The sequence below is a fragment of the Aplysia californica genome, unplaced genomic scaffold (genome assembly GCF_000002075.1).
Source record: "Aplysia californica isolate F4 #8 unplaced genomic scaffold, AplCal3.0 scaffold00027, whole genome shotgun sequence".
NCBI lineage: Eukaryota > Metazoa > Mollusca > Gastropoda > Aplysiida > Aplysiidae > Aplysia > Aplysia californica.
In genome coordinates this window covers 274,654-298,486 of record NW_004797297.1, presented here as the reverse complement: position 1 = coordinate 298,486, position 23,833 = coordinate 274,654, and the positions used below count along the sequence as shown (strand labels likewise).

Below are 23,833 nucleotides of genomic sequence, written 5' to 3'. Positions count from 1 at the left end.
CAGCTTTCAGTCATGTTGCAGTAGGAGGGGTTGTTTGACATTCCCTTTGAGATGGCGGAGCACAAAATAAATGTAATTGAATTTACAATTTTTAAAAAGTTTTTTTAACCACTATTCTTATCCCTTTCAGCTGGTATGACAGTGAAATGGCTTTTTACTGTGTGTGTGTGTTTTAGTTGTGTGACACCCGCGTCTCTTTTTCTCTCTCTCTCTCTATCGTGTTGCTGGCAGTGTTGCATAGATGATAATGAGGAAATGCTCAAGCTGTTATTGGAGTACGGGGCCAATGTGAATGCATGTGACAGTGAAATGTGGACCCCCTTGCATGCAGCCGCTACCTGTGGTCATGTGACCCTGTGCAAGCATCTCATTGACAAGTAAGTAGTGGGGTTGGAGCCACATGCTTGATATAATGACTGTGTGCTGCTTTATCTGAGTAATTTCTCGGTGCAAGTGGTTAGAGGTTTCCACTGGTTGATTCTAATTCTTTTCTTACCCTCCATGTACAGCTGAACCTTCTCTAACGAACACCTCTGTCCAAGACAGTCACCCATACAAACATTCCTTTCCTAACTCTTCTCTTGCAATTGCATTTTTTCTACATTATAATGATAGTGCTCAAGAGGTCCTTTGTCTCAGATGACAACTTTTCTCCTTGACAATGGGTGGCCTTCCTGGACTATTTCGACTGTACATATAAAATACATATAAAGGATCTGAAGAGTTTAAGTAAATACTACTTTTCTTTAGTATCAGGTTAAAAAAGGCAGGTGGTTAGAGGGTGCTACTAGTCGGTCCTACTTTTTAATTTGCCCCCTGTTGTTTCTGTCTAGTTGTCTTATTTTTTCCTCCACACTAAATGGCCACTATGGTTTCAATGGGCTCCTTTTTACTCAAACAAACAAGCAAGTTCAGAAGTACGGCAGCAATACGTAGAAACATTTGTGAGAGATTCTCACATTTATTATGTTAGGGTTGGGTAAACTCTCTGCCGTAACAGAACAAAGTGAAGTCTCATTAATGATTACTTTCTGCTGTTCCTTTTGATCTCTCCTATTTCCCCTTTTGTATGTCAATAGTTGTGTTTGCTGTTTGTTGGATGGTTGGAGGGTGCCACTGGTTGGTCTTTCTTCTTCACTCTCCCTTTCTTGTTTCTTTTCCTTGCACAAAATGACTATTATTGCATTGATGTGCTTCTCTTTACTGAAAATACAAGTCTGCTGTTTCTGTGGCGCTTATAACGTATACACAAAATGAGGACAAATTTATGGACAGTGTATTCACTTATTTCCTTACCAATTCTGTACAAGTGTGTGGTGTACTCGAATTTTCCTTTTATAAATGGGCAGCTATTTTGTTTCACAATTTATGTGAATCGGTGTTGTCAAAAATGCAGTTTTTGGACACCTAAATAGACATAAAGGCCTTGAACATCTAGCGCTCACTGGCATAATTGAAGGCAAACAAGGCAGGGGTATTCCCAGAGCAACCCACTTGGAGAACCTGAACTGATGGGTGACGCAGGGAAAGATCAGGGTAATGTAGTATGTAGTTTTTTTTTAGAGCTTTCGAGCGGAGGAATGAATGAAGAACCAAGATTGCTAATGTATGTCGCAGATCTGGTACTTGATGATGAGTGTTGTGATATCTTCAGATGTGTAAGTTGTACTTGTAACACCATGTGTCCCAATTATCATGGTACCATCTGTATGTGCAGTGGAGCTGAACTGCTGGCTGTGAATGCCGACGGAAACATGCCCTATGATATCTGTGAAGATGAGGTTACTCTGGATTACATAGAGACAGAGATGGCTAAAAGAGGTAAATATGTTTGCTGTGTCACCTGGCTTAGTGAGGATGAGACTATGAAATGCCTTAAAAGTTAAAGTTTTCACATGTTGAAACCCAAGTGGGCATTGTTAATACATCCCTCATCCCCTTTCCAGAGCCTAGATAAATTAAAAAGTAAAGTAGTATGAACTATATAGAATGAAAATAGAAAAATGGAAAGCTCTTTGTTCAAATTAACCATGGTTTTGGATAGTGCTGCAGTTTTGTTCTCAATGAGGTGGTGCTCCATGAACAGCATGGGTTGGCCTGTGTAAGCTTAGTTGGTATTAAGCTTGCCTGGCTCCGGGATGGAGTTTGAAGAATGGTGTTCTCTCGCTTGGCTTTTTTGAGGAGTTTGTAAAATGTTTTTTCCAGTAATTTTTATCATGCCTAAGGTCTTAGGTCAGAGTATCTTCATCGTAGATAAACGTATACTTTTGAAAACGCATTCAAAATGTTTATTTAATATTCATTTACTTTTTCCATTCTTCCTGTGTATTACTCATACTGTTTTGAACAAGAGACAGTAAATTCATACTGTAACATGATTTATTTAATCTCTCTTTGAATTAATTATAGGCTACCATTTTGAAAAGTAGCTGTAATAGTGTAGCCTACTGTTGTTAGATGTGTAATCCACTATTTGAAAGCTTCCTTGGACATTCAGACAACTTGATGGAAAGGGGTTAAGGGATGGAGGAGATTTAGATTAATTTCATGCTTGTTTACATCCCTTCATTTATCTGTTACAGCCACTGGCTTTTTCGGTCTTTTAAGTTAATTGTCAGGGAGCAATGTTTTCTCAGGTATCACCCAAGAACAAATTGATGAAACACGACTGACAACAGAGCGACAGATGCTCAATGACCTCAAAGACTTTGCTGCTAATGGAGGAGATCTGGAAGTTAAAGACAACAATGGTGCTTCTATGGTCAGTGTGAATATTTGTTATGAATGTTTTTACAACTTTTCTTGCACATTTCTTGTACAGTGCTCTGATTAAAGGGAAATTTGTCTGCTACAGTCTTTCATCTTCTCCTTTGTTAAGGAGAAAGGTGTCTGAGCTTTATCGTATTCCTTTAGTGCATAGTATTGTGTGGCAATATGGTGAAATTGGGTGCTCATCCATTTAGAAACGCATTCCTGTTTTAATTTTAGTAAAAAACGCTGACCAAAGGCCTGTAAAATGTGTGAATTTTCAGTTTCCAAAGACAGCGAAGCTTTGGAAGTCATTTACTCAGTAATTTCACCTCTATCACCAGGGGACCCCCATCTCCTTCAATTGCAAATATCTCAACTTCTAGTGAAGAAAGAAAGGGTTTTAAAAAGCATCAGAGAAATACACCAATAACTCCATGTGCCCAAAGATTGATGAGCACTTGATCCACTGCAAAGTGACATATATTGTGTAGGGGATAAATTAGCAGCAGGATAAGGAATTATTTGTGTCCTTTTTTATTGTACATAAAAAAAATTTCTTCTTGTACTTATGTACTCAAGCTTCAAACAGGATTGTATTCACTTTGAAGAATAAATGATATTAAGTTCACAAAGAATGACTTATTCTTTGCCCCGAGCTGTGCACCTAAATTTTTATACATACTGAATCTGCCCTTTTTCGTTGTTCGAAAAATTGTTAGAACAAAGCACACAGAATCCCCCTCTTTTTGTATTGCATTGCAGATAGATCTACCGCTATTGGGGGGAATTTATAAAGCGTCTATGCTCTGAAGATATGTAATTTTTTCTGTAGAGTACTTTCTCTGCTTTATTTTCTTCCTTCATCCTTCATGTTTGCCCTGATCTGTGTGCCAAAGGCTACACCCTTAAATGATTCATTTGTACCCTAGAGGGAGTTAAATCATAAGAAAACAAAACGTCTAAGTGGCCAGACGATTTTTATGACTGAAATCTTACTATAAACTTTCAATAAATTCTTCATACTTTCTGCTAGGAGAGGGATGATAGTGAAAGAAAATGAAAGAGCTGTGGTTATAAGACTTGGTGTGACATGAGCTGTACATTTTCATGTAGCTTTAACTAGACTTCTTTTGCTCTTGGAATAGTTTAGATCTGTGGATTTTTTCATTTATTTTTTGAAGTACAGGACTAATTGAAAGTTGTTGTGCTTCGTTTAGCACATTCTAATTAATTTGACTACTCTAGAGCCATATAAATTCCTAACCAAATTGCTTTAAATCCAGTTTATGACCGCTTTTTGAACAGATTTGTGTTTCAAACATTTCAAGTTATGTGATTTGGCCTCATTTGGCCAGTACTAAGTAAATTGGCATAATGACAATCTTTTTAAAAACCCTAACCTCCAAAGTTTAGGGGACACATCCTGTTGAAAATGAAACTGCCTTTAATGTGTAAATCTGGGGTCATTTTTGTAACTCACAACTAGTTTCTGCGAAGCGAAAGTTATTGTGGATAGCCAAAATAATTTGTTTCATGTGACCAGTAGAGCAACTTATTCGCCAGACACTTGTGTTTGAATATTAAAGAGCCAAATGAAACTGCCGAATGAAACTGTTAAATTTTGTGTTTTTTTAAGCTTCACATTGCAGCGGCAAATGGCTACCTGGATGTGGCGGACTTCCTGCTTGACCACCATGTTGCGGTGGATACACGAGATACTGAGTCCTGGCAACCCATTCATGCTGCTTCCTACTGGGGACAGGTGAGAGACTGTGATGTTTCATTGACCTCACCACTATGCTGTTCTCCCTTCGGCACCGTTTAGAGAAAATCACCCAAAAATATTTGATAAAAGCCTCAGTGCGAGAAATGTAGATTGGACGTTCCAGACGTAGACCTTTCTTCAACATGCCCATAAGGCATACATCTATATTGAATGTTTTTGGACAAAGACTTCTTTACAACACACATTTAACTCAAGAATTATACTTTGTTCCTCTTGCATCTGCAATTGTTTATGGAACCAGTTAGAATAGTTTTGTAAATTATTTGTGATGTTGGCTCAGGTAATTGTAAATGAAAATTGTCATCGGAGAAAGAGTTTCATGTTAGAAGACGACGACTAACATTTTTGTGGCTAGCTATTGTCATTGTAGGATTGTGTAATGTTAGTAAGAAAAACCCAGGGTATTAGAACAAAATGGGGACTTAACTGACAGCCAGTGCTTTCCAGGAGCATCTACAAGAGTTAATTGTTTGAAAAATGTAAAAACTTGTTTTAGTTTCGTATTACTTTCTAATTTTATTGAGCTAATGTCAGCACATTCTGGGTACACCCATTGTTCTGTTTTCGAAAGAATCTGTGAAAGACTTACTACCCTTTTCTTTTCTGTAGCCATGTAGTAACTACAATAGTCATTTGTTTAAAAGATTTTTATTTCTTTTTTAAGCTCCACAAAATGCACACCTCTATTACGGAAAGATACGAATGGACTACTTTCAGATTTTTACTTATCTTAATGAAACTACTACATATAGCCTATTAGGTAGGGTTGGGTCGGGCTTGCAAAATTAGCGTCCGCGAGTAACAAACTACTCGTTGGCACTACCCGCAAACGAGCGGACGGGTAAGGAACCGTCCGTTTGTGAAGAGTAGTTCACTCGCCCCAACTCTACTATTAGGACGTTCAGTACCTCTTTTATGCTCCCTTACATTGTTCCCATCTCCTGTAAAGAATTTAAAATGTTGTTGATATGTATGTCATTTAAGATTTATGTTGTCGTCGTGGAAGTCTCTTCTGTAAAATGTGTGTTTTATGTGATGTGGACCAATGGCCTAAGACACCGATTGAACACTTACGTACGTCTCCTGTAATGAAAACTTTTTTGTTCTCTTGTCAGATGGAAGTCCTTGAGATGCTTGTTCAAAATGGTGCAGACTTGGACTCCAAAACAAAGAATGGAGAAACCCCGTTTGGCAAGTGTTTTGATCGTTATTATCATTATCATCCCCATCGTCAAAATATGGGTAGTCTGTGGGCATACAAGTTTAGTCTACACCTCCTACTTCTTTCTTTTCAGTTTCAGTATTTTCTAGTGACTTAATCTGATTCTGCGGAAATGTGATCACAATTGTGCAGAATTTCCATGAACACTTTGCGATCACTTGCCGCAATAATTTTATAATACACCAGTGAAAACTACTCGTTCCAGTCACCTGGCACAGTTAGGCCCGAGAAGTCCGTTGCAGTCATTCTCCTGGCTGGGTGACCAGATGGGGTATTTTGTACTGCTGGCTGTGTGACCTCAAAGTGTTAAAGAGAGGTGCTGCTTTTAAAACTGATCTTTGTTACTATGAATCCTCAAGTAATTTTTTTAAAAAGGAGGTATAGCAGGCTTCAAAAATCATAATTACACTTTATTTTAAAAAATTCAGTAACTTTGGGAACAGCAGCCATACTGAAAAAATACAGCTTTCGTAACACTAAAAATGATTTTTTTTCTTCCTAAAATTTTAACTCAGATTTGATATCTTGATGGATGGATATATACTGTAAACGAAATTATGTACAGTTGGGCTCATGGATGTCTTAAATAGAGAAAAAGTTATCAGCAGATAACTTACCTCCCTCCTTTACATTTCCTAATGTGATTACCCAGTCTTCCATAACTCAGTTATAAATGCAGCTATTCATCTGTCCATCTGTACAAAGTTTGATTATGATGGGAGTGACAGATCGTGAAGATTTTATGTAAATGAAATAGAAAATAAAGAAGTAGGTGAAAAAAAAACAATCAATGATAGAAGTTATGAGGAAAACGTAATTTGTTACATAACACACATCATTTTCTCAAAATTATACAAATTCTCCCCATACCCAGTGTTTTTGAAAGACACTTTTTGGTTAAAATATTTGTTCTTCAAAGTTTCTGATAGCTAGTTTTAGGTGCAGACAGGAATTGTTCAGGTACTATAATTTAATCCAATAAATTGTCAATTTTAAAAGCTGCCTCTCCCCTTAATTCCACTAGACAGCATCATCATCATCATCATCATCATCATCATCATCATCATCATCATCATCATCATTGTCATCATCATCATCATCAGGCACCATGCTAATCTACATTTACAAGTGTTGACCTTTCTTCATTCCTGTCAGCCATTATGACGCAGCAGGTTGCTAGTCCCTTGCTTCTGTTTGTTTTTCCTGTTTGTCTGACATTTCATCTCTTTGTTTTTCTCATTCTCTTTTCCCATCCTTCAATTTGAGTCCAACTGTTCATGACTAAAATTGTAGAGCTTACATTGAACCAATACAAATCCAAGTTACTTGCCATCAGATATTTTATACTTGATATAACACAATAGTTCTTTTATTTAGTTTTAAGAAACTAAATTTTAAAATATGTTTTAGATAAAAGACTTATGATCTATGACTGTCTTATCCTAAATAATGTTGTTTTATTTTTAGTATATTCTAACTCTCAGAAAAAGCCCCCTATGTTTTACTTTTACTCTGTGGCACAGGTGTGGCGAAAAGTACAAACAAGTTAGAATTTCTGGTCACTGAACAGGCAGGAGGACATTTATGTTTGAGTCCATCAAATAATTGAAGTATCTGTGAATTGTTCTGTCCACAGACTTATGTGAGGACCCAGATATAAAGCAGCGGATATTAGACATGAAGGATGAAATAGAAACGAACAAAGCCAGTCGGCACCGGCCTGGCTCATCCCGGAAACACAAGCACAACTCTCGAAAGTAAGTCAACGCCTTGTACATTTTTTTGTTTGTTCTCCCAATGCTTGTATTTAAAACCTTGCTGATTTTGGTTTTAGCTTTTTAAGTTCTGAATAGATCCAGGCAGCTTTTTAGCTGTATGTGGATGTGGCAGTCTCCTTTTATGCTACATGTGTCATATTTTGTTTTTACCCCAGCCAGAGGTGCATTTTTGAATTAGGATGAACTGGAGTTGTAAACTAGACAAACCAGATCGTGATTCATTTGCTCCATGTCTAGCATTTTGTTTGTTTCTTTTTTATCTGCTGTTGTTTAGAAATACTCGTATGTTTATGTGTGCTGTTTGTGAATGTGTGCTGTTTGTGAATGTGTGCCGTGCATGTTATCCTGAAAGCCTTCAGAGTCTCATAGTAGGTTACCATCCACTCTATGTTTGATGCAAATTGCAGTTCAGTGGATGGGCAGCCTTGTTGTGCATTGAGCTGTATGCCTAGCAGAATGTTCACTATGAAATAAGTTAATGACAGATCTGTATTGTCCCAGTATTACTGGCTGCTCCATGTCAGTGCATGGCATTAGATTTTCAGATACATTGAACTTTGTTCATGGAACTAATTTTACAAAGTCTTTCGTTGATTCACAATTTGCAAACTCATTTAAAGATTGGAATGCAGATACATGTTTTTTTGTGTTTTGTTTTGGGACCTAAAACGATTTGTGGTGGTCTCTGGATCTGTTGCTCCTGGCCTGGTCTGTGTCTTCTATGTGTGTGGCGTTGAGAGCTGTTTCATGTGCACTCTGGAACTATCGTTTAGCCAGTGTGCACTCTGGAACTATCGTTTAGCCAGACAAAATCTTAAGTTGTGTGCCTTTGAGTCTTTGTCCTGAAACCCTGTTGTGGTTGCAAATGTCCTTTCCCTTTGTCATCTTGCTCCTTTTCTTGCCTTCTGATCGAGAGTACAGTTTTGAGACTTGTGTGGAAATTGACTACTGTTCAGAGCATTGATTTCAACTTTAGAGAGTGTGGGCTGTCATTTTTGTGTTATGTATTTGTGCATGTCTTTCTCTCTCTGTCAATTGGTCTGTGGTTATTATTCCTGAATATGATGACGTTCAAGCCATCGTTTTATCACTGACGGATGACTTCTGGTTTGATAATCAATCATAATGATCCTACCATTAACTTGCTTTTGTAGGTTATTTTTTCCAGCATTCTTTTAACATGGGCTGACAAGTCCAGCTTCTAACTTCTTTTAGCACTGGAGATTTTGTAATTTTGCAAAATTGTTTCTATTTTATTTGCAATCTTTGAAAAACACCGTAGTTTCTTGGGAGATCAGTTTGTAAAAAAAATTAGGCCATTTTTTTTCTCCCATGAAAGTCCTCCACAACAGAAGGGTTGGGGATAGGGGGTTGACATGTTCTGTAACATGAATTGGTACTTTTGACTTGGACAAAGTCGGCTTAGTTTCTGTCATTCCCTCATAGACGCTAGAACTTTATTGCACGTGGAAGTTCTTGGACTCCACACCAGTCCCACCTCTGGCACTGATACATTCTGTCACCTGACATTGCCTCCAAATTTCTCTCTGCGTCTGTAGAATCTTCCATGCTTTGCTTTATACTTTTTAACTTTCCTTCTTTAACTATTGTAGCAAAATAGACTCAACAGTGGCCAAACTCTCTGGTCCTTTGCTTTTCTCTTTAACAATTCTCTTGTCTGCAAAAGTAAAGGTCCTTATGCAGCAAAAATATTCTGGTCTACCGCATAGTCTCAAGTAGCAAGAGATAGCAAGTGGAAAAAGGTCTTGAGGAACACAAGGTTTTTTTTGGTGCTATACTGATATAGACTCAGAGGTGAAAAAAACATGCCAGAGAATTTGCTAATAAGTCAGTAATTCTTATGAGGCTTTTTACCTTCTGAGACTCTCTGTCAGTCATTCTTTCGTTGAGCCTTTTTAAAAATTGCCTTTTGCATTTTATTTTTTTGAATGATTGGCCTACTGGGTTAGAATTTTTTTGGTTCTAAAGGCCTCCCTTGAGCAACAGTTTATATTTTCATTTCCTAGTAATGTGAAAAAAATCGTCCTGTCATTTTCTTAGTCAAAGGACTTTAAAAAGTTGTATAGGGTTGTTTAGGATCTTTTCATATGGTGGGAAACCACGAGGCCTTAGCAAGAAATTTCTGTCGCACTTCAGATGCAGCAGATGTTCATCACATTTCAAGTCTGGCTTCAAGTTTTAAAAAATATGATATGGGTTTTATGCGGGATGTTAAAAGACAAATGTGCATGGAATGGATAACTGTTTATACTACTTTTTTGTCTGGACTGTTTGATTGTTTTGTTTGAAGTTTAAAAAAAATTTGACTCCGATTCCAGTTTACTTATTGAACCTCAGAACATTTGAATATAACAAATGGTTTGTATAATGGAAGAGTAAGCAACTTTCGTTTCTTGGTTTTTTTTCAGCCCAGTTTATGAGATTTTGTCATTGTTTTGAAAGTTGACATTTTCAAATGGTGTGTGATTTTTTTAGTGTGTGTGGGTATGTTTTGATGTTTTTGTTTGTACGTGGGTATATCATTTGTACTTGGAAGTGTTTGATGTGAATGTTTAATGCATGTTTATTTGTTTGGTCTGTGTGTGTGTGTGTGTGTGTGTGTGTGTGTGTGTGTGTGTGTGTGTGTGTGAAAGAGAGAGAAAAAGAAAGAGAAAAAGAAAGAGAGAGAGAGAGCGAGAGTGAGGGAGAGAGAGAGAGACAAAGAGAGAGAGAGACAAAGAGAGAGAGAGACAAAGAGAGAGACAGAAGGCACACGACTGAGAGAGACAGAGAGAAAGAGAGTTGAGAGAAAGGGAGATAGAGAGAGGAAGCAGACAGCAGTAAGCCTGACATAGGGTCCCTCTGTTTCTTGTTTCAGCCTCGCCCCTTCCCACGTGGATTCCATGTATAGCTCAAACACATCTCTCAACTCTAAACCTAGCGGCAGGTTGGGCCTCCCTCCCTTCAGCCTCCTCCCCTCCCCTCTCCCTTCTCCCAGCCCAGTCCCTCATTGTTATCACATTTCACTCACTCATCTAGAGATGTCAGCTCAGTCCTTTGCCCACAGTGTCATGTTTAGAGATGAGTGTGGTAGGCTAGATTACCTTATCTGCTGGTGAAGTTTGAAAGTTATGGAAACTCGTGACTTTCCAAGTTTAATTGGCTGCTCACTGAAAAATTGGAATTTTTGTCTGGGAACTGCAAAATGACTAGACTTCTTACAACTGTATAAGTAAAAGGGATCTTCACCAAGACCTGAGGAATTTTTAACAAAGAAATATTGTTGGGTTGTTATGGAAAGTGGAAGAGAAAAAAAAGGGGGGTGGATGGGGTAATCTCTACCGAAACTGAGGATTTTTTAGCACAGAAATATCGGATTGCTATGAAAAGAGGTATGGGAAAAAAAGGAGTGAGGGGATGGTAGGGGGCTCATTTTTGCCAGTTATGTAGATAAAGCGGTTTGGTCAGTGAGTGTTAAGAATGTTTGGTTTCAATTGCACTGTCCCGTATGGGGCTCAAAGACAAGAGTTATCGTGACTGTGGGCAGAAGTTGTCCGAGCTGACATCTGGCCTCTCTAACAAGGACTGCTCTTGCAATGAGATGTAATCTGTGGTACTTTCACTTTCCTGCACCCTAAGTGCTGAGTCACAGGCCATCGTTTGAATTGCGTCTCATTCTTCTGGCAGGTTGATCATTCTTCCTATATCTTGGACATACTGTGGCATGAACTTTCTTCTGAGAAATGATAAAGCACCTCATTAAAAAGTCATAACTTAGTATATGTTTTAGGTCTAATGTTTTAGTTTTGAAAAAAGAAATTTTCAGTAACTATTAATTTGTATGCCGCGAGTTCCTTGATTTAAACTAAATTTTCGAGGTTTTCAAAGGGAGCCTTGCATTGTTAAGAAGCGTCTATTACCCGCTTAAAAATTTCCTGTTCAGTACTGGTCTCATTGCCATGATCAACCTGTAGTTCCTGCTTCATATCCATGTGTTCATACATAACCAACTTGTCAAAAACATTTACTCAATTTCAATTTTTTTTTTTCCTGTTTAATTGTTGTTTTGCTTTCACTTACTAACATTTGTGTGTCTTCTGTGTCATGGAATTTACAGGGCCCAGGTCAGGGATTGAATTGAATAATGAGGCATAGACGTTTGTCTCCTTTCTTCCCCCCACATCATCATTCAGTGTTACGACAATTTCTTTCACAGAGTTCAGAATGACAGGATTCACGCCAAATTTTTCCTTGTGTTGACATCAATGTCTTGTTGATGAGCAATAATAGTGCGAGACTTTAGGCTTCATGCCGCGTTAGTAATTGAAATAAATGGATTCCGTTCTTAAGTGTTTAAGAGTCTTTTTGCAGTAAATATTTATCTTATGATTCTGTGATGCAAAGATGACTAACATTCCTCATTGTCTCAAATTCTTACAATTGTTGTGATGCCTACGACACTGTGTGCTCTATTTCTCTCCATTAACTCATGTCTCTAGTCTGTACATAACTGCATGAAGCATGCTCCATTCAGCATGGTATCTCTCTATGATAGATGCTATGATGATCTTAACTTTGTGAGGTTTCTCATAACCAAGTTTTATAGAATGTTTCCAGATTTTATACAGTGTATGGAAATGGGATTAGATTTGTTTTGTTTACCCAGAAATCCTTGAGTTCAAACTTTTCTACCCTACGCAATGTTGTAGAAGGTGGAAGCTTTATCAGCTCTTCCCTGTTTCAGAGTAAAGTGTTATCAAGGCTGGGATGTTGAGATGAGATAATGTATGCAGGAGTGGATGGGGTATCAGAAAGGAATGTTCTGGAACTAATGTTACAATGCTTGATTGTGTGGCTTGTCATAACCTTTTTTTCTTGATGTCTGTTGTAAAGTTGTATGTTCTTTGGATTTTTCAAAAACGTTTTATGTCTTCGTTGAAGTGTTTTGAAAATCACTTGACTGACAAAAAAAAAAAATCACGTTTGCAGCAAGTGTGTCTTTGGTGTAGTGTGGTGGGATAATGTTTAGAGGATTGGTCTATCCTGCGAGAATTCTGTCAAAGCTGTGGTATATGTTGCAGGAAGCGGCATGAGTAAGGGTTTTGTTGGTTTAAACGGGTGGCTGGCGGGAGGCTTTGGTAGGTCCAACCTTTTCTCTATCTGTTATTTTTGTCCCTGCACTAGATGACATAACTGTTTTGTTATGCTTCTCTCTTTCTCTCTCTCTCTCTCAAGATGTTGTTTATAGCCACTCTGGTGTAGTCTGTTCCTCCTTCCACTTCTTTCCAGTTTTACTATTGCCTAAATATGCTCTTGGTATGTGGGCTTTGTTGTGCCGACTTGCTGTTCTTTACCTCAGAAGAAAGTCTAATGTTCTTAGTTGGTCGTTGACCATTGCTGGTGATGTCTTGCTGATAGGCACGTAGATGTGTTTTCTATGAAAATGTCTGAATACTAAGCCGAGATGAGCAGAAAGTGAGTAGTTGGGGGTGTTCTGGTGTGGTTTGCTCCTTCTTTCTTATCAAACATCTATTCCTTATCTCTCTCCCCCTTTTTTTCTTTGTACCCGGTATGTTACTCTCTAGTAACACCTTTCATGTTTGGCTCTTATATGACCTATTTGTGCTGCAAGTGCTCTAAAACTTTCACTAAACCTAAACTGAACAAGTAGAGCATGGATGGCGATATGGTAGAGTCTCTGACATCTTGCTCATGTAGGAGCAGTGTCCACTACTGCGTGTAGGTTGTGTTGAGTTGTGTGTCTTCTAGCTGGCTGGGTACAGCTTTAGGATTAAGACCCGGCTTCCTGAGGGAGTACACCGCAGTTTCTGTGTTACATCTTACCTGACAACCTTCACGTTCTACAGTTTCACTCAAATTCAGTATTGAGTACTAATCTTTTTCAAATATGACTATTTCATAATGTAATTTAGATATGGTTAAAATTATATACATTCTTTATTGTGGTCTCCGAACTTTCATAGATAGGTTGAAATGGGTGCTGCGAATGAACTAGTGATTGAAAACCTCTATGAAAGAAATAGGCTCGAACCTAAAGTTTATCATGAAAGAATGGAGAGGAAGAAGGTGTCCTGTTGTTGATGTGTCTTATACCCTCCTACAGAACCCTGCTGGATATCCTGCTGCTATGTTATTAATCTTTTTTTTTTGTGGGGGGGGGGGGGGGGGGGGGGGATTCAGTTATGAACTTCCCCTATTTGCCTTATTTCAGTGTTGCTATTGTTGTAATCTGCTTCACTGCAAAAAGTTTTGCCACGATTGGGATGACTCACTGTATGTCATTGTTACTTCTGGGGTAAAAATCTCAGCATTGTGTAGACACTCATTCGGATCAACTGGCCCTGAAGCATCGGTACTCAGTGTGTTCATTTACACAGCTTGATATGTGAGGGTAGATTGAGGATACCTTCAGTAGATCCAATTTCTCAACTATTTCTCTGTTCCTTCTATCTGTCTGTCTGTCTTTTTATTTATTTTTTGCTGAAACTTATTGACTGTTGTAATGTCTATGTACTTCTTTATTTTAAGTCTTAAACAGTTAAATATATTTTTCTTCTTAATTCTGACAAATCCCATTTTCCATTTTCTCCCCTCCCTCCCTGGTTCAGCTTTTACATGGTCCCAAGGTATTTGCGCTTCGTCTTGTTTCTGTAGTCTTCTGCTCTTTGACAAGATGCACTGTATTTTGTTGAATGTGGTCTGTCGCGCTGTTTGTGTATCCCAGTTGGTGGGCTGTGTGTGGGTGTGCACACTTGCGTAATCGGCATGCATGAAGCGCTTCCATGTGCTGTAACTGCGCTGTGCCCTGTGTAGACTTCTGTGTGTGTAACTGCGCTGTGCCCTGTGTAGACTTCTGTGTGTTAGAATGTTCGAATAGAGGAGTGTGGCTGTGGGGTCTTGATGTGTTTATGTTGGTCGGTGAACTCAACAATATACAAAGGTGTGCGTATTTTGTGTTGCTTCATACATTCTTACACGTCATCGCAGGATTTCTGCCAGACTTGTTCATATATTCACTTTGACAGGGATCAATGTTACCTGTTTACACAATCAAAATGATTTATGGTGTCAACAGTTTTCTATTTGATCTACCAATACCTTCTGTTCTTCGCATGCCCCACTTCAATTTTGCTCTATTTTTATCAATTTCAATCATTCTCTGCTTGACTTCTTTCTGTAAAATACATTTTGAAAGGAACGTTTTTACTTATGGAATTTGTTTTATAATCAAACTTATTTTTGAAAATTGTGTATCAAACTTTGTTGTACTTTGTTTTTGTCTTTTTTACTTTTTTAGTTTGGCTAATATGGCAGTCGTAAGTCAATGATGATGAAAGATAAATTTGAACATTCTTACAAAAGTGTACTCATAAAAACAGTTAATGACAGTGAAAGGATATGACTTTTCCTTGGAAAGCTTTTCTAGCAGATTCAGACCTTAACTTTTCAGTTATGTTTGTCAAAAATGAAAGGTGGACGAAAATAGCATTAAATATGCATGTGCACGCTTTTATGTGAGCTGTTACCAGGCTGCAGTAAGTTGCAAGGGTGTGGTGTGTCAATTGCCTTGTACGTTAATTTTTCTTGACGATGATTTGCTTATTGATAGAGTTGATGACACTCCTATAGAGAGAATTAGGTTTTGTACGGTGTTGCAATCATGAATGTCCAATTTCCTTGTTTTCACTTTCCAGTAAAAAGGACACCTTCACTGGGTATGCACTGACAGCCTGACATAATGTCTTTCATAAGCTGCTGCAATATCGCTGCTGAAAAATGTTTTTGCTTTTTCCACTCATATTTTTCTTTTTTTGGGCTAAAGTCTCATGGGAGTTTTTCTTAATAACGGAAGTGATTACCAAAGCTGGGAGATATCAGAGGGAAAATATCTTTCTACATCATTTGTACAATGGTCATTGCATCTTGCTGTTACAATTCTGGAATGTTAAGGCGCTGGAACTTTTCTCTTGACAAAAGAAAAAGGAGTTGGCTGTTCGTTTTGCTATCAGCTTGGTCTCTGGGTTGCGCTCTCTTCATTATATTACACTATATTGTTTGCCTCTTCCTACTACACTTTCGGATCTATGAATACTTTTGCAATGGTGTTATGGCATAAGTGTTATTATAAAATAGAATGTTTTCTATTATTCTCTGAGTAACCACGTGTCGTTTCACTGACTATGCAGAACTGAACAGATTAGGTCATAATCGTCAGGATCCAAAGAGTTCTAGGAGAGAAAATGGAAATTACACCAGTCTACGTACTGTTAGTAGGAAAATTGAATTTTGAAAGATAATTTAATGTTTCTGAGCTTTCAAAATGGTCTATTTGTCTTGCTGGAGATCAAAATAATGTAAAGATAGAAATTAAATGTTACTTTCCTCTTGAGCTTCTTGAGCTCCGCTTTAAAAAAAGATGATGTCAGTGTTACTCCTCCAAAGCCTACATTTACAGGCAATTCATCAGCTTTCTTAAATTCTGAGATCAACACCTTGGAATGCGGCTTATATGGCTGGGCATTCTTCAAATTACTCAGTATCTCAGTATGCTATCAATATGCGTATGTTGCAAATTATACTGGAGAAGTGACTAGCCATCCGTAAAAGGAATTTAAGTTAAGAATTGAAGGGGTTTGAACAATTTCTTTGAAAGTATTCCATTATTTTTAAAACACAGCCTTTTCTGAATTTAAAAATAAATTGAAGTGATTAATCTTTGTTCAAAATGTCATCTTGTTCTTCCTGTGACTGACTTTTGAACCTATCAGTTTGTTCTTCTGTACCATCTCAATAATTTCTGCTTAGCATGACCAGTTCAAGCAACAACCCACAAATGTTCTTGAAAAACAGCTGTTGTGTTGTGATTCTTCTTAGCTGATTGTAACTTTAAAATTGATTGTAGCATTTACCGTGTGAAGTGAGTTTCCCTCTCATAAAAACATATTATGTTAATCGAAGTAGAATTTAGTGAATGACTGAACGTGCTTTTGGTGAGTCTTCTCTAACTTTTTTCTAAGAAGGACAATATTTCCCAACACTGTCCTCAGTTTGTGATAATGGCAACTGAAGAGTTCAAGAGATGTATTGAAAAAGTATCGTCTTCTCCTGACTACATGTTAGAATGTCTGTAAAAAAACCCAAACCATCTAGCTTTTTCTGTAGTTCATCAGGTCTGATTTGGCTCTCTTCGAGTTATCTCTATGTTTCATTGACTGTAGTTAAGTAGACAAATTCATGTGACAATCTGGAAAGTAGAATTGACAGAATAAGTAAATCTGAGTAAAAATCTTTGATGTCGTCAGTAATGCCCCCCTGTGAAGTTTCAGATTATGCTTTTGAGAAAAGAAGATGTCTTTGTATGCTTAGTTCCAACATAGTGGAGAATATTGTTCGTTATGAAGTTGATGAAATTGTTTTTGCTGTGCTCTTAAAAATAATTGCTGTAAGATTTTGTGCCAAGTTATTAACTTCTGTTGTAACCAAAGTGATTTTCGAACCTAGTTTCCCCAGCTTTAATGGGAAAACAATGTTTTGAAGTTTATGACTGCATATTTTCTGGTTAAGAGTCAGAAGGCATTTAGCACAAAACAAAATACACGTATGCATACCTCATTAAAAAGTCTTGACTTGGAGGATGATTTGGTCAGTTTTGCACTGTGGATATTCAGCTTTTTTTGCTTTTCATGTTTTTATCTATCGAGTAGTTGATTTTGAAATAAGAAGCTGAAGAAAGCTACACATGTGACCCAGTCAGTCTGGACACATGTGACCCAGTCAGTCTGGAGTATAATGCAGATTTTTACAGCTAAGTTTGGTAAATATAACTAAAAAAAACTTAATACAATATCACCGCAGTTGTATCTTTGATCTAATTTCTGTTGAATGGCTATCTTTAACATTTGCCATGTCTTCTGTTAAAAAATAGAAATTCTTCACCAAAATTGTTTTTTCTCTCTACTGTCATGAGACTATTTTCCTACCATTCACCCAATGTGTGTATGACATTGAGTTATGGTTCGTGGGACCTCTTTTGTTGGAACCAACAGACAAGAAGCTTCAGGAACATTGCTACTTTATTAAAGAGTACAATATTTTAAAAATTTAGTAAATGCCTCTTTCAATTATTAGTGTATGTATTGATATGTAATATCAAATCTCTTCAACAGAACTATAATTGATGTATAACTCTCTTATCCGTCAAACTTTCGCTGCTAAATAGGATCTTTCTCTCGGTTTCTATTTATTGGTACTTTAAATAAAATTTGAGTTCTTTATGTGATAAATATTCTCACTGCTCACTTTGCCTCGCAGGTTTGGGAAAAAAAATTTATTATTTTACTGATCTTTTCTTTAATACCAATTGTCCTTTCGTCCCCAGTGCTTCAATGCGTCGCAGTTCCATACGGGGGGAGAAGAGCAGCTTGTTCAAGAAGGAAGCTCATGAGGAAGCTTTGCACTTTGGCCTACGCCTCATGCAAGATGAGGAGGAGCTGACGGTGAGGGAGGGAGGTGGTGGTGTGGAGGAATGGGGTGGGGTGTATATGCACTTGACAGCTGATAGGGGGGGGGTGGGGTGATCTTATAATGGGAAGGGGGGGGGGGAGTGGCTATTAGGGTGAGGGGGATGATGGTGGAAGGGAAATGTTAAAGTTGTCTTTGTATTGAGATTTTTTGTTGCAAATTTGAAATTTAATCATATAGTCTTTTACAGTTTCACATGTTTGCTATATTGCTTTACTCTGTAATAAGCTGTAAAACACAACCCACTCTCTTAGGCCTTTGATAAGTCCATAATATTTGGGTGTTGATTTTAATCGGAGTATTTAGCTTATAACAAATATTTGACTGAGATAATTTGAACGTTTGATTTGTTTTTTTGCCAGGAAATGGATGAAGAGAAGGAAAATCTTCCTGCCACGAACATAGATGATGTAACGTTATCATTTGAAGACCACATCCCATCAGACGCTCCAGTGTCATCGACTTTGTCTTCATCCTCATCACCTTCCCAAGCGGAGAACAGCAAGCTCTCCAGATCTGATCAAAACTCCTTACAGAGGCCAGAAGCTAACAACGTGGGCCGAGTGTCCACAGAGAGACTCCCCGGGGGGAACACTGTGTCAGACAGTGCGGGTGTTCCCGTGGTTCCCGTGGCCGCACCGAGGGGCATCACAAACCAAGGGAGAGCACCGCCGCCAGGTGCCGCTGGCTCCACCTTGAATGATCTGAAAAAGTTTCGCAGTGATTCAAAAGACGTTCCGGAGAAGGACCCGAGGAAGGATGCGGTGGACGCACAACTTCAGAGCATGTTCCTGGATAGTGTGCCCAGCAGCCGCCGCATGGGAAACAACTCTAACACCACCTCCACCTCCTCACTGCCGCCGCAGCAGCCACAGCTACACTTCTACCCTCCGCCCATGATGGAGAGGACCAAGAACGGCCACAACAACAACAACAACAATTCCACGTTAACGCCGGACGTGGGGGGCAGCACAACCACAACGACGGCCAACGCGAACGACGCCAACTCGCAGCACCTCAACTTTCGGGAGGGACAGCTACGCAGGTTTGTGGCTCCGCCCAGCGCACCGGTGGTTGGTTCTGATGAGGATGAAAAGCAGAATTGCTGTGTTATATTGTGATGGTGGGGCCGGTTGGTCACTGTCATCTTTTACATCAGCCCTTCTCTCGCCGGCTCTTGCCGCCACACAGTGTATATACATTGTCCGTTCACACAGTTTCACCCTCATAAAACCAGGTCAATGGGATACAGAAAATACCGTGATACAGTGAAGAAAAAAACAGCAGGTTGGGACTGAAGCATGGTTCAAGAAAATCGACATAGCAGTTGACATAGTGTTCATTCAGTATCGAGATACATTTATCTTAACACTCAATGGGTCCTACATTGTTTTAGTTTTTTTTTTAGCCTGTATTCTTTTTCTAGCAGATGTCTGTTAAATAAAAATTATTGAAATGAATTATTGTTGATGTGGCAGACATTTAATTTATAATTGGATAGTAGAGTGGGGAGATGGATGTTAATGATGTTTGGCCCATCATCTATCCCATCGTTACCAATGTAACTAGAGGAGAGTGTGAATGGAATGTACTCTCAGACCTGACTGTATGTCAGCAGAACCATTCATATAGGAGTGGATTGGACAGTGTTCTGTCATGTTTTGGCAGCTCTGCCAGACCTGTTCATGTCTTGAATGTCCGATGGCCCTGCTCACTATTTGTGCAAGTGTCTACTGCAATAGAAGTGTCTCTTCATGTGTGGAGGGGTTGGTCTTGTGGTCATTTTCAATGTCTTTTTCAATGTCACAAGTTTTAAAAAAGATAACTTCATTGACCTTGCTTGAGTCATGTAGCCTGGCAAAAAGAGAGGAAGTTCTGGAAGAGGATGATGTAAAAGTGCCCAGCTGGGAGCAACTTTTTAATAGAAATTTCATGCACTTGCAAGTGTTGGTTAATGAGTGATTATAGAATTATAGTTGTTTCTCCCTATGAAAATCCCCATCCCAAATATAGTTAATTTGAAAACATGACAAAATTTTCAGATGATTTCAGAATGTAATTTATTTCTCAGAACATGCCTTTTATTTTCACAGGCTGCAATACGTAACATAGGCATGAAAGATGAGTTATGGTCTGTGCGTAGTAATCTGTAATTTCAACGCGTGTCAGTGAAAAGGAAAAGATGTACAATACAATTTTAAGTATGATTAACACTTTTCTGATAATGCTGTATAGGATTACATTTCTTCATCTCATATGCCACTTAAATAGATAGTACACTTGTTTATGTATTGCAAGCTTTGTTGTCCTTGGAAACAAAATGGTTTTCTTTAGGACAAGGTGCTATGAGCAGACAAATTAGTTGTGTGCAGTTTGTAATGGTTTGAACGTCTACTTAATGAGTTCTGTCGGAGTAGTTTGGTCTAGAAATTCTCTTTATTTTTGTAGTTTATATGTGAGGCTTGTTATAAGCCCTGTGGGCAGTTTGGAAGTGATTGAATTTACCTCTGCAGTCTCGATAGACAGAGACCCAGTAAGAATGTTGAGTTCCAGAAACTTTTTGTGCTGTTTTGTTTGTATGTGAGAGACATAAAGGGGTGTGTTTTGTCATAGTTTAGATTTTTGATGACGTTGAGATTAAAAGAATCACTATTGGTTGGTATTGAAATGGTATGTTTTTGAAAGAGCCCACTGATTTTTGTGAACATCTCCTGTTGCTCAAATGTGTGTTCACACTGTATTCTGAAGTCCTTGTACTATGAAGGTGGTCACTTGTGTCCACCTCCTCCCCCTTTCCCCTCCCCCCTCACTTCCCCTTCCACTTTTCCTCCTTCTAGCCCCTATACTTGCATGTAAGGTTCCCCAAAGTTACAGACCCCATATTTATGATATAATCTTACCAGAGAACACGATGGAGTCCCCATCCAGTTCTCAAATATCTTTTTGTTTCTGCAAACTGCAGATGTGTCTGTGCTTTCGTAAGTATGTGGGAATGATGTCCCCAAGAGATCTGAGACTGTTGATGTAATTTTTTGCTTTTTGAAATGGGAAAGGGGAGAGGGGGGGGGGGGGATATGTCTGTTCCTTATTTGAGTTTGTTACTGGACAAATTGTTGGTTGTTGATCATTACATGGGGACCACCTCATCATGGGACTTAAGCATGAAGAGGTTTTATATACATATATACATATTTACATTTGAAAACACAAGGGTATCGGCCTCGAAGAATGTGATAACTGATTTTGATTTGAAGTTTCTGACAAAGACGGTTGATGAGCTTGTTTTCTCTAAAATGTCACTTTTATGTTTGATTGGCTTGTAATTTGAGAACGCAAGAGAACAGAAAGTTGACCAAGTTTTTATTTCAAGACATGATTTATTCCAATCTCTTTGCTGCCTCTCATATTCGGCCCTGTTGTTGGTATGTATGTTTACAAGAAGAGGTTGTAATAACAGTGAGGAGGACATTCCTATGCAGTTGCGGAGACTGCTGCTTTTTCCCTTTGTTGTGATGAGAATGTCCTATTTTTGTATGATTTTAATGCTCCACCGTGGGCGATTGGCAGGCTCTCTGTTGTGGTTTGCCTTATCGCCTTCTTTCCTACCAAACATTTGTCGTCTTAATCTCTCTTCCTTCTTTTCTTTGTATCTTGTTTCTTTCTAGTAACACCTCTAATCTTGGGTACTTAAATGACCTGTTCGTGTTGCAAGTGTTATAAAACTCTTAACAAAACTAAAAAACCCCAACTAAACTTGTGCCCCACTAGACACTCAATGTCATTTGGAAGGCAGGCACAGCATTGTGGGGGCTTCTGGGATGTGTCTTGGTTTTTTTTCTTCTTAAACCGTACCCTTCTCTCAACAGAGTGGTTTGAAAGTTGTCTGTCATGAGTAATAAGTAAATACAAAAGCAAGCTGCCGCTCCTACACAAGGTAGTGGCCCCGTGTTGACAGGGAAGTTGATGCCCTTGTTGGTGGGATGCTACACTATTCATCCCCCACCTTGCCTTCTCCCTTGTGTGACTGCCAGTTTATATAAAAGTTACATACAACATTTGGTATGTTGTATTATTGAGGTTTGTCTCAGATTGATAACCAGAAACATCCTATATAATATTTAATTGACACAAAAAGTTATAAACTGTGCACTTATAAAGGTTGGAAGATTTGATGTACATACATCAGCCATGACGAAGTCTGCCCTTCTGATTTATTTCCCGAGTAACAAACTAAGTTTCTTTTAATCTGTCTAAAAGTTAAATTATTGATTCCGGACAGATTTCTGTCTGTTCCCATTTTTTAATCATAGACTAATCTAATTAGGGAATTGTTTGGTGTTTGTCAACCATACCTGTTAAACCACCTGCACTTTTTTTTTAAAAAGCTGCTGTAATGAATGGAGCCAAAGACTCGAAACCAGATTGACAATTTTGTTTTCCAGAACTGGACCATATTGATTAAGTGGTTATATGTAAACAAGAGAGAGGTTGTTTCTTTTTGTAGTCTGAATTTATGGAATATCTATAATATTCTGCATGAGTAAGAGGAAGGTCACGCAAGTTGTATTGAATGTTGCAGAGATCTTATGACTTGTGTGTGCGTGTGTGTGCATGTGTGTGTATGTATGTGTGGTTTGGTCCTTTAGTAGTACACATAGGGTGTGTAGACAGTGTGAATTTGTCGAGGTAAAAAAGGTTCTACCTGTGTGTGGTGAAGTGGGGTCATTCATTGTTATCATTTAACTGAGACATGGTTGGTCTCTGTGAATTTTGAGTTTGAAAGGAATTATGGTTGGGCGCTCAAAAAGTCACATCTTGTGCACACTGTACAGGCAAGGAGAATCAACATATAATATTCATAATATTAATTTGTCAGCAATGTTTTTAATGTTGTCAAGAGTGTTTTACGATTTCTCAAAACACAACATTTCATTGATGCTGTCACTGTGTACATACAAACGATGACTCGATAAAAGAGTAAGTAATGAACTGTTGGTTATTTTAACTTTTTTTTATATATTGATATTTGTATAACATTGATGTTGGCATTGCTGTCAGCGGTCAGTTCTTCATCTTGTGTACCATAATGTCTTGTTGCCTATATGCTATCCTGTTGTACTTGCAAGCTGGACCTGGACCTCCCATTGGAAAAAAACGTTACTATTTATAGAGGTTGTAATCAGTGTACATACTGTAGAGACATTGTTGTCTACGGCCCTTCCTTAGTAGAGCTGGCCAAAAATGGAGATAGTTTTCATTGATGCAATGTCATATTCTGTTTTGACCTTCAATGCAATGTCACATTTTCTATTGTCATTTAATGTGTGTGTGTGTTTGATCACAACAAGCCTATCTGTCTATGATCACTGATCTGATGGTTGTAAACCCCCCCTCCCCCAATCCCCTGCTACCACACCCCCAACCACACCACCACATTGGGGTGTCTGTGCTGTAAGTGTAAATAACTGGCCCTGACTGACCAGTGGTTCTGTGATTCTGTCTGCGGTGTTCCTTCTAGAGCATGCTGCCTCCTGTTCTCTTCCTCATCACAAGTCAGCCGCTCAGTGGAAGACTCTGTCGTACTTGACTTTTCCAAATGGTGTATGGCGGAGTGTTGCACTAAGCAGTCGAAATGCTCTGTGCCAGTATTCCCTGCTGCTTTCAATTTCTCATGTGCTGTGTGTACATTTGTTTTTTGTTTGTTTTTTTTGTTTTTGTTGTTAATCTAACATGTAAAGAATGAATGTATTCCCA

The 23,833-nt window shown here is 38.4% G+C and overlaps 1 protein-coding gene across 6 annotated transcripts in view; it reads left to right on the top strand.

Annotated features, from left to right (window-relative positions):
- Nucleotides 1–23,833, top strand: part of LOC101864670 (protein phosphatase 1 regulatory subunit 16A) — a 62,825-nt gene extending 38,992 nt beyond the window's left edge. For 3 of the 6 annotated variants that reach the window (XM_005091194.3, XM_005091196.3, XM_005091195.3), the window contains exons 4-13: nt 232–377; nt 1,718–1,821; nt 2,637–2,761; nt 4,388–4,513; nt 5,653–5,728; nt 7,396–7,516; nt 10,416–10,484; nt 14,167–14,184; nt 17,937–18,054; nt 18,442–23,833. In XM_005091194.3, the coding sequence (XP_005091251.1) occupies nt 232–377; nt 1,718–1,821; nt 2,637–2,761; nt 4,388–4,513; nt 5,653–5,728; nt 7,396–7,516; nt 10,416–10,484; nt 14,167–14,184; nt 17,937–18,054; nt 18,442–19,200 (1,662 nt within the window). In that variant the 3' untranslated portion in view covers nt 19,201–23,833. The remainder of the gene's footprint in view (nt 1–231; nt 378–1,717; nt 1,822–2,636; nt 2,762–4,387; nt 4,514–5,652; nt 5,729–7,395; nt 7,517–10,415; nt 10,485–14,166; nt 14,185–17,936; nt 18,055–18,441) is intronic. The other 3 variants (XM_005091197.3, XM_005091198.3, XM_005091199.3) reach the window with 3 other exon arrangements.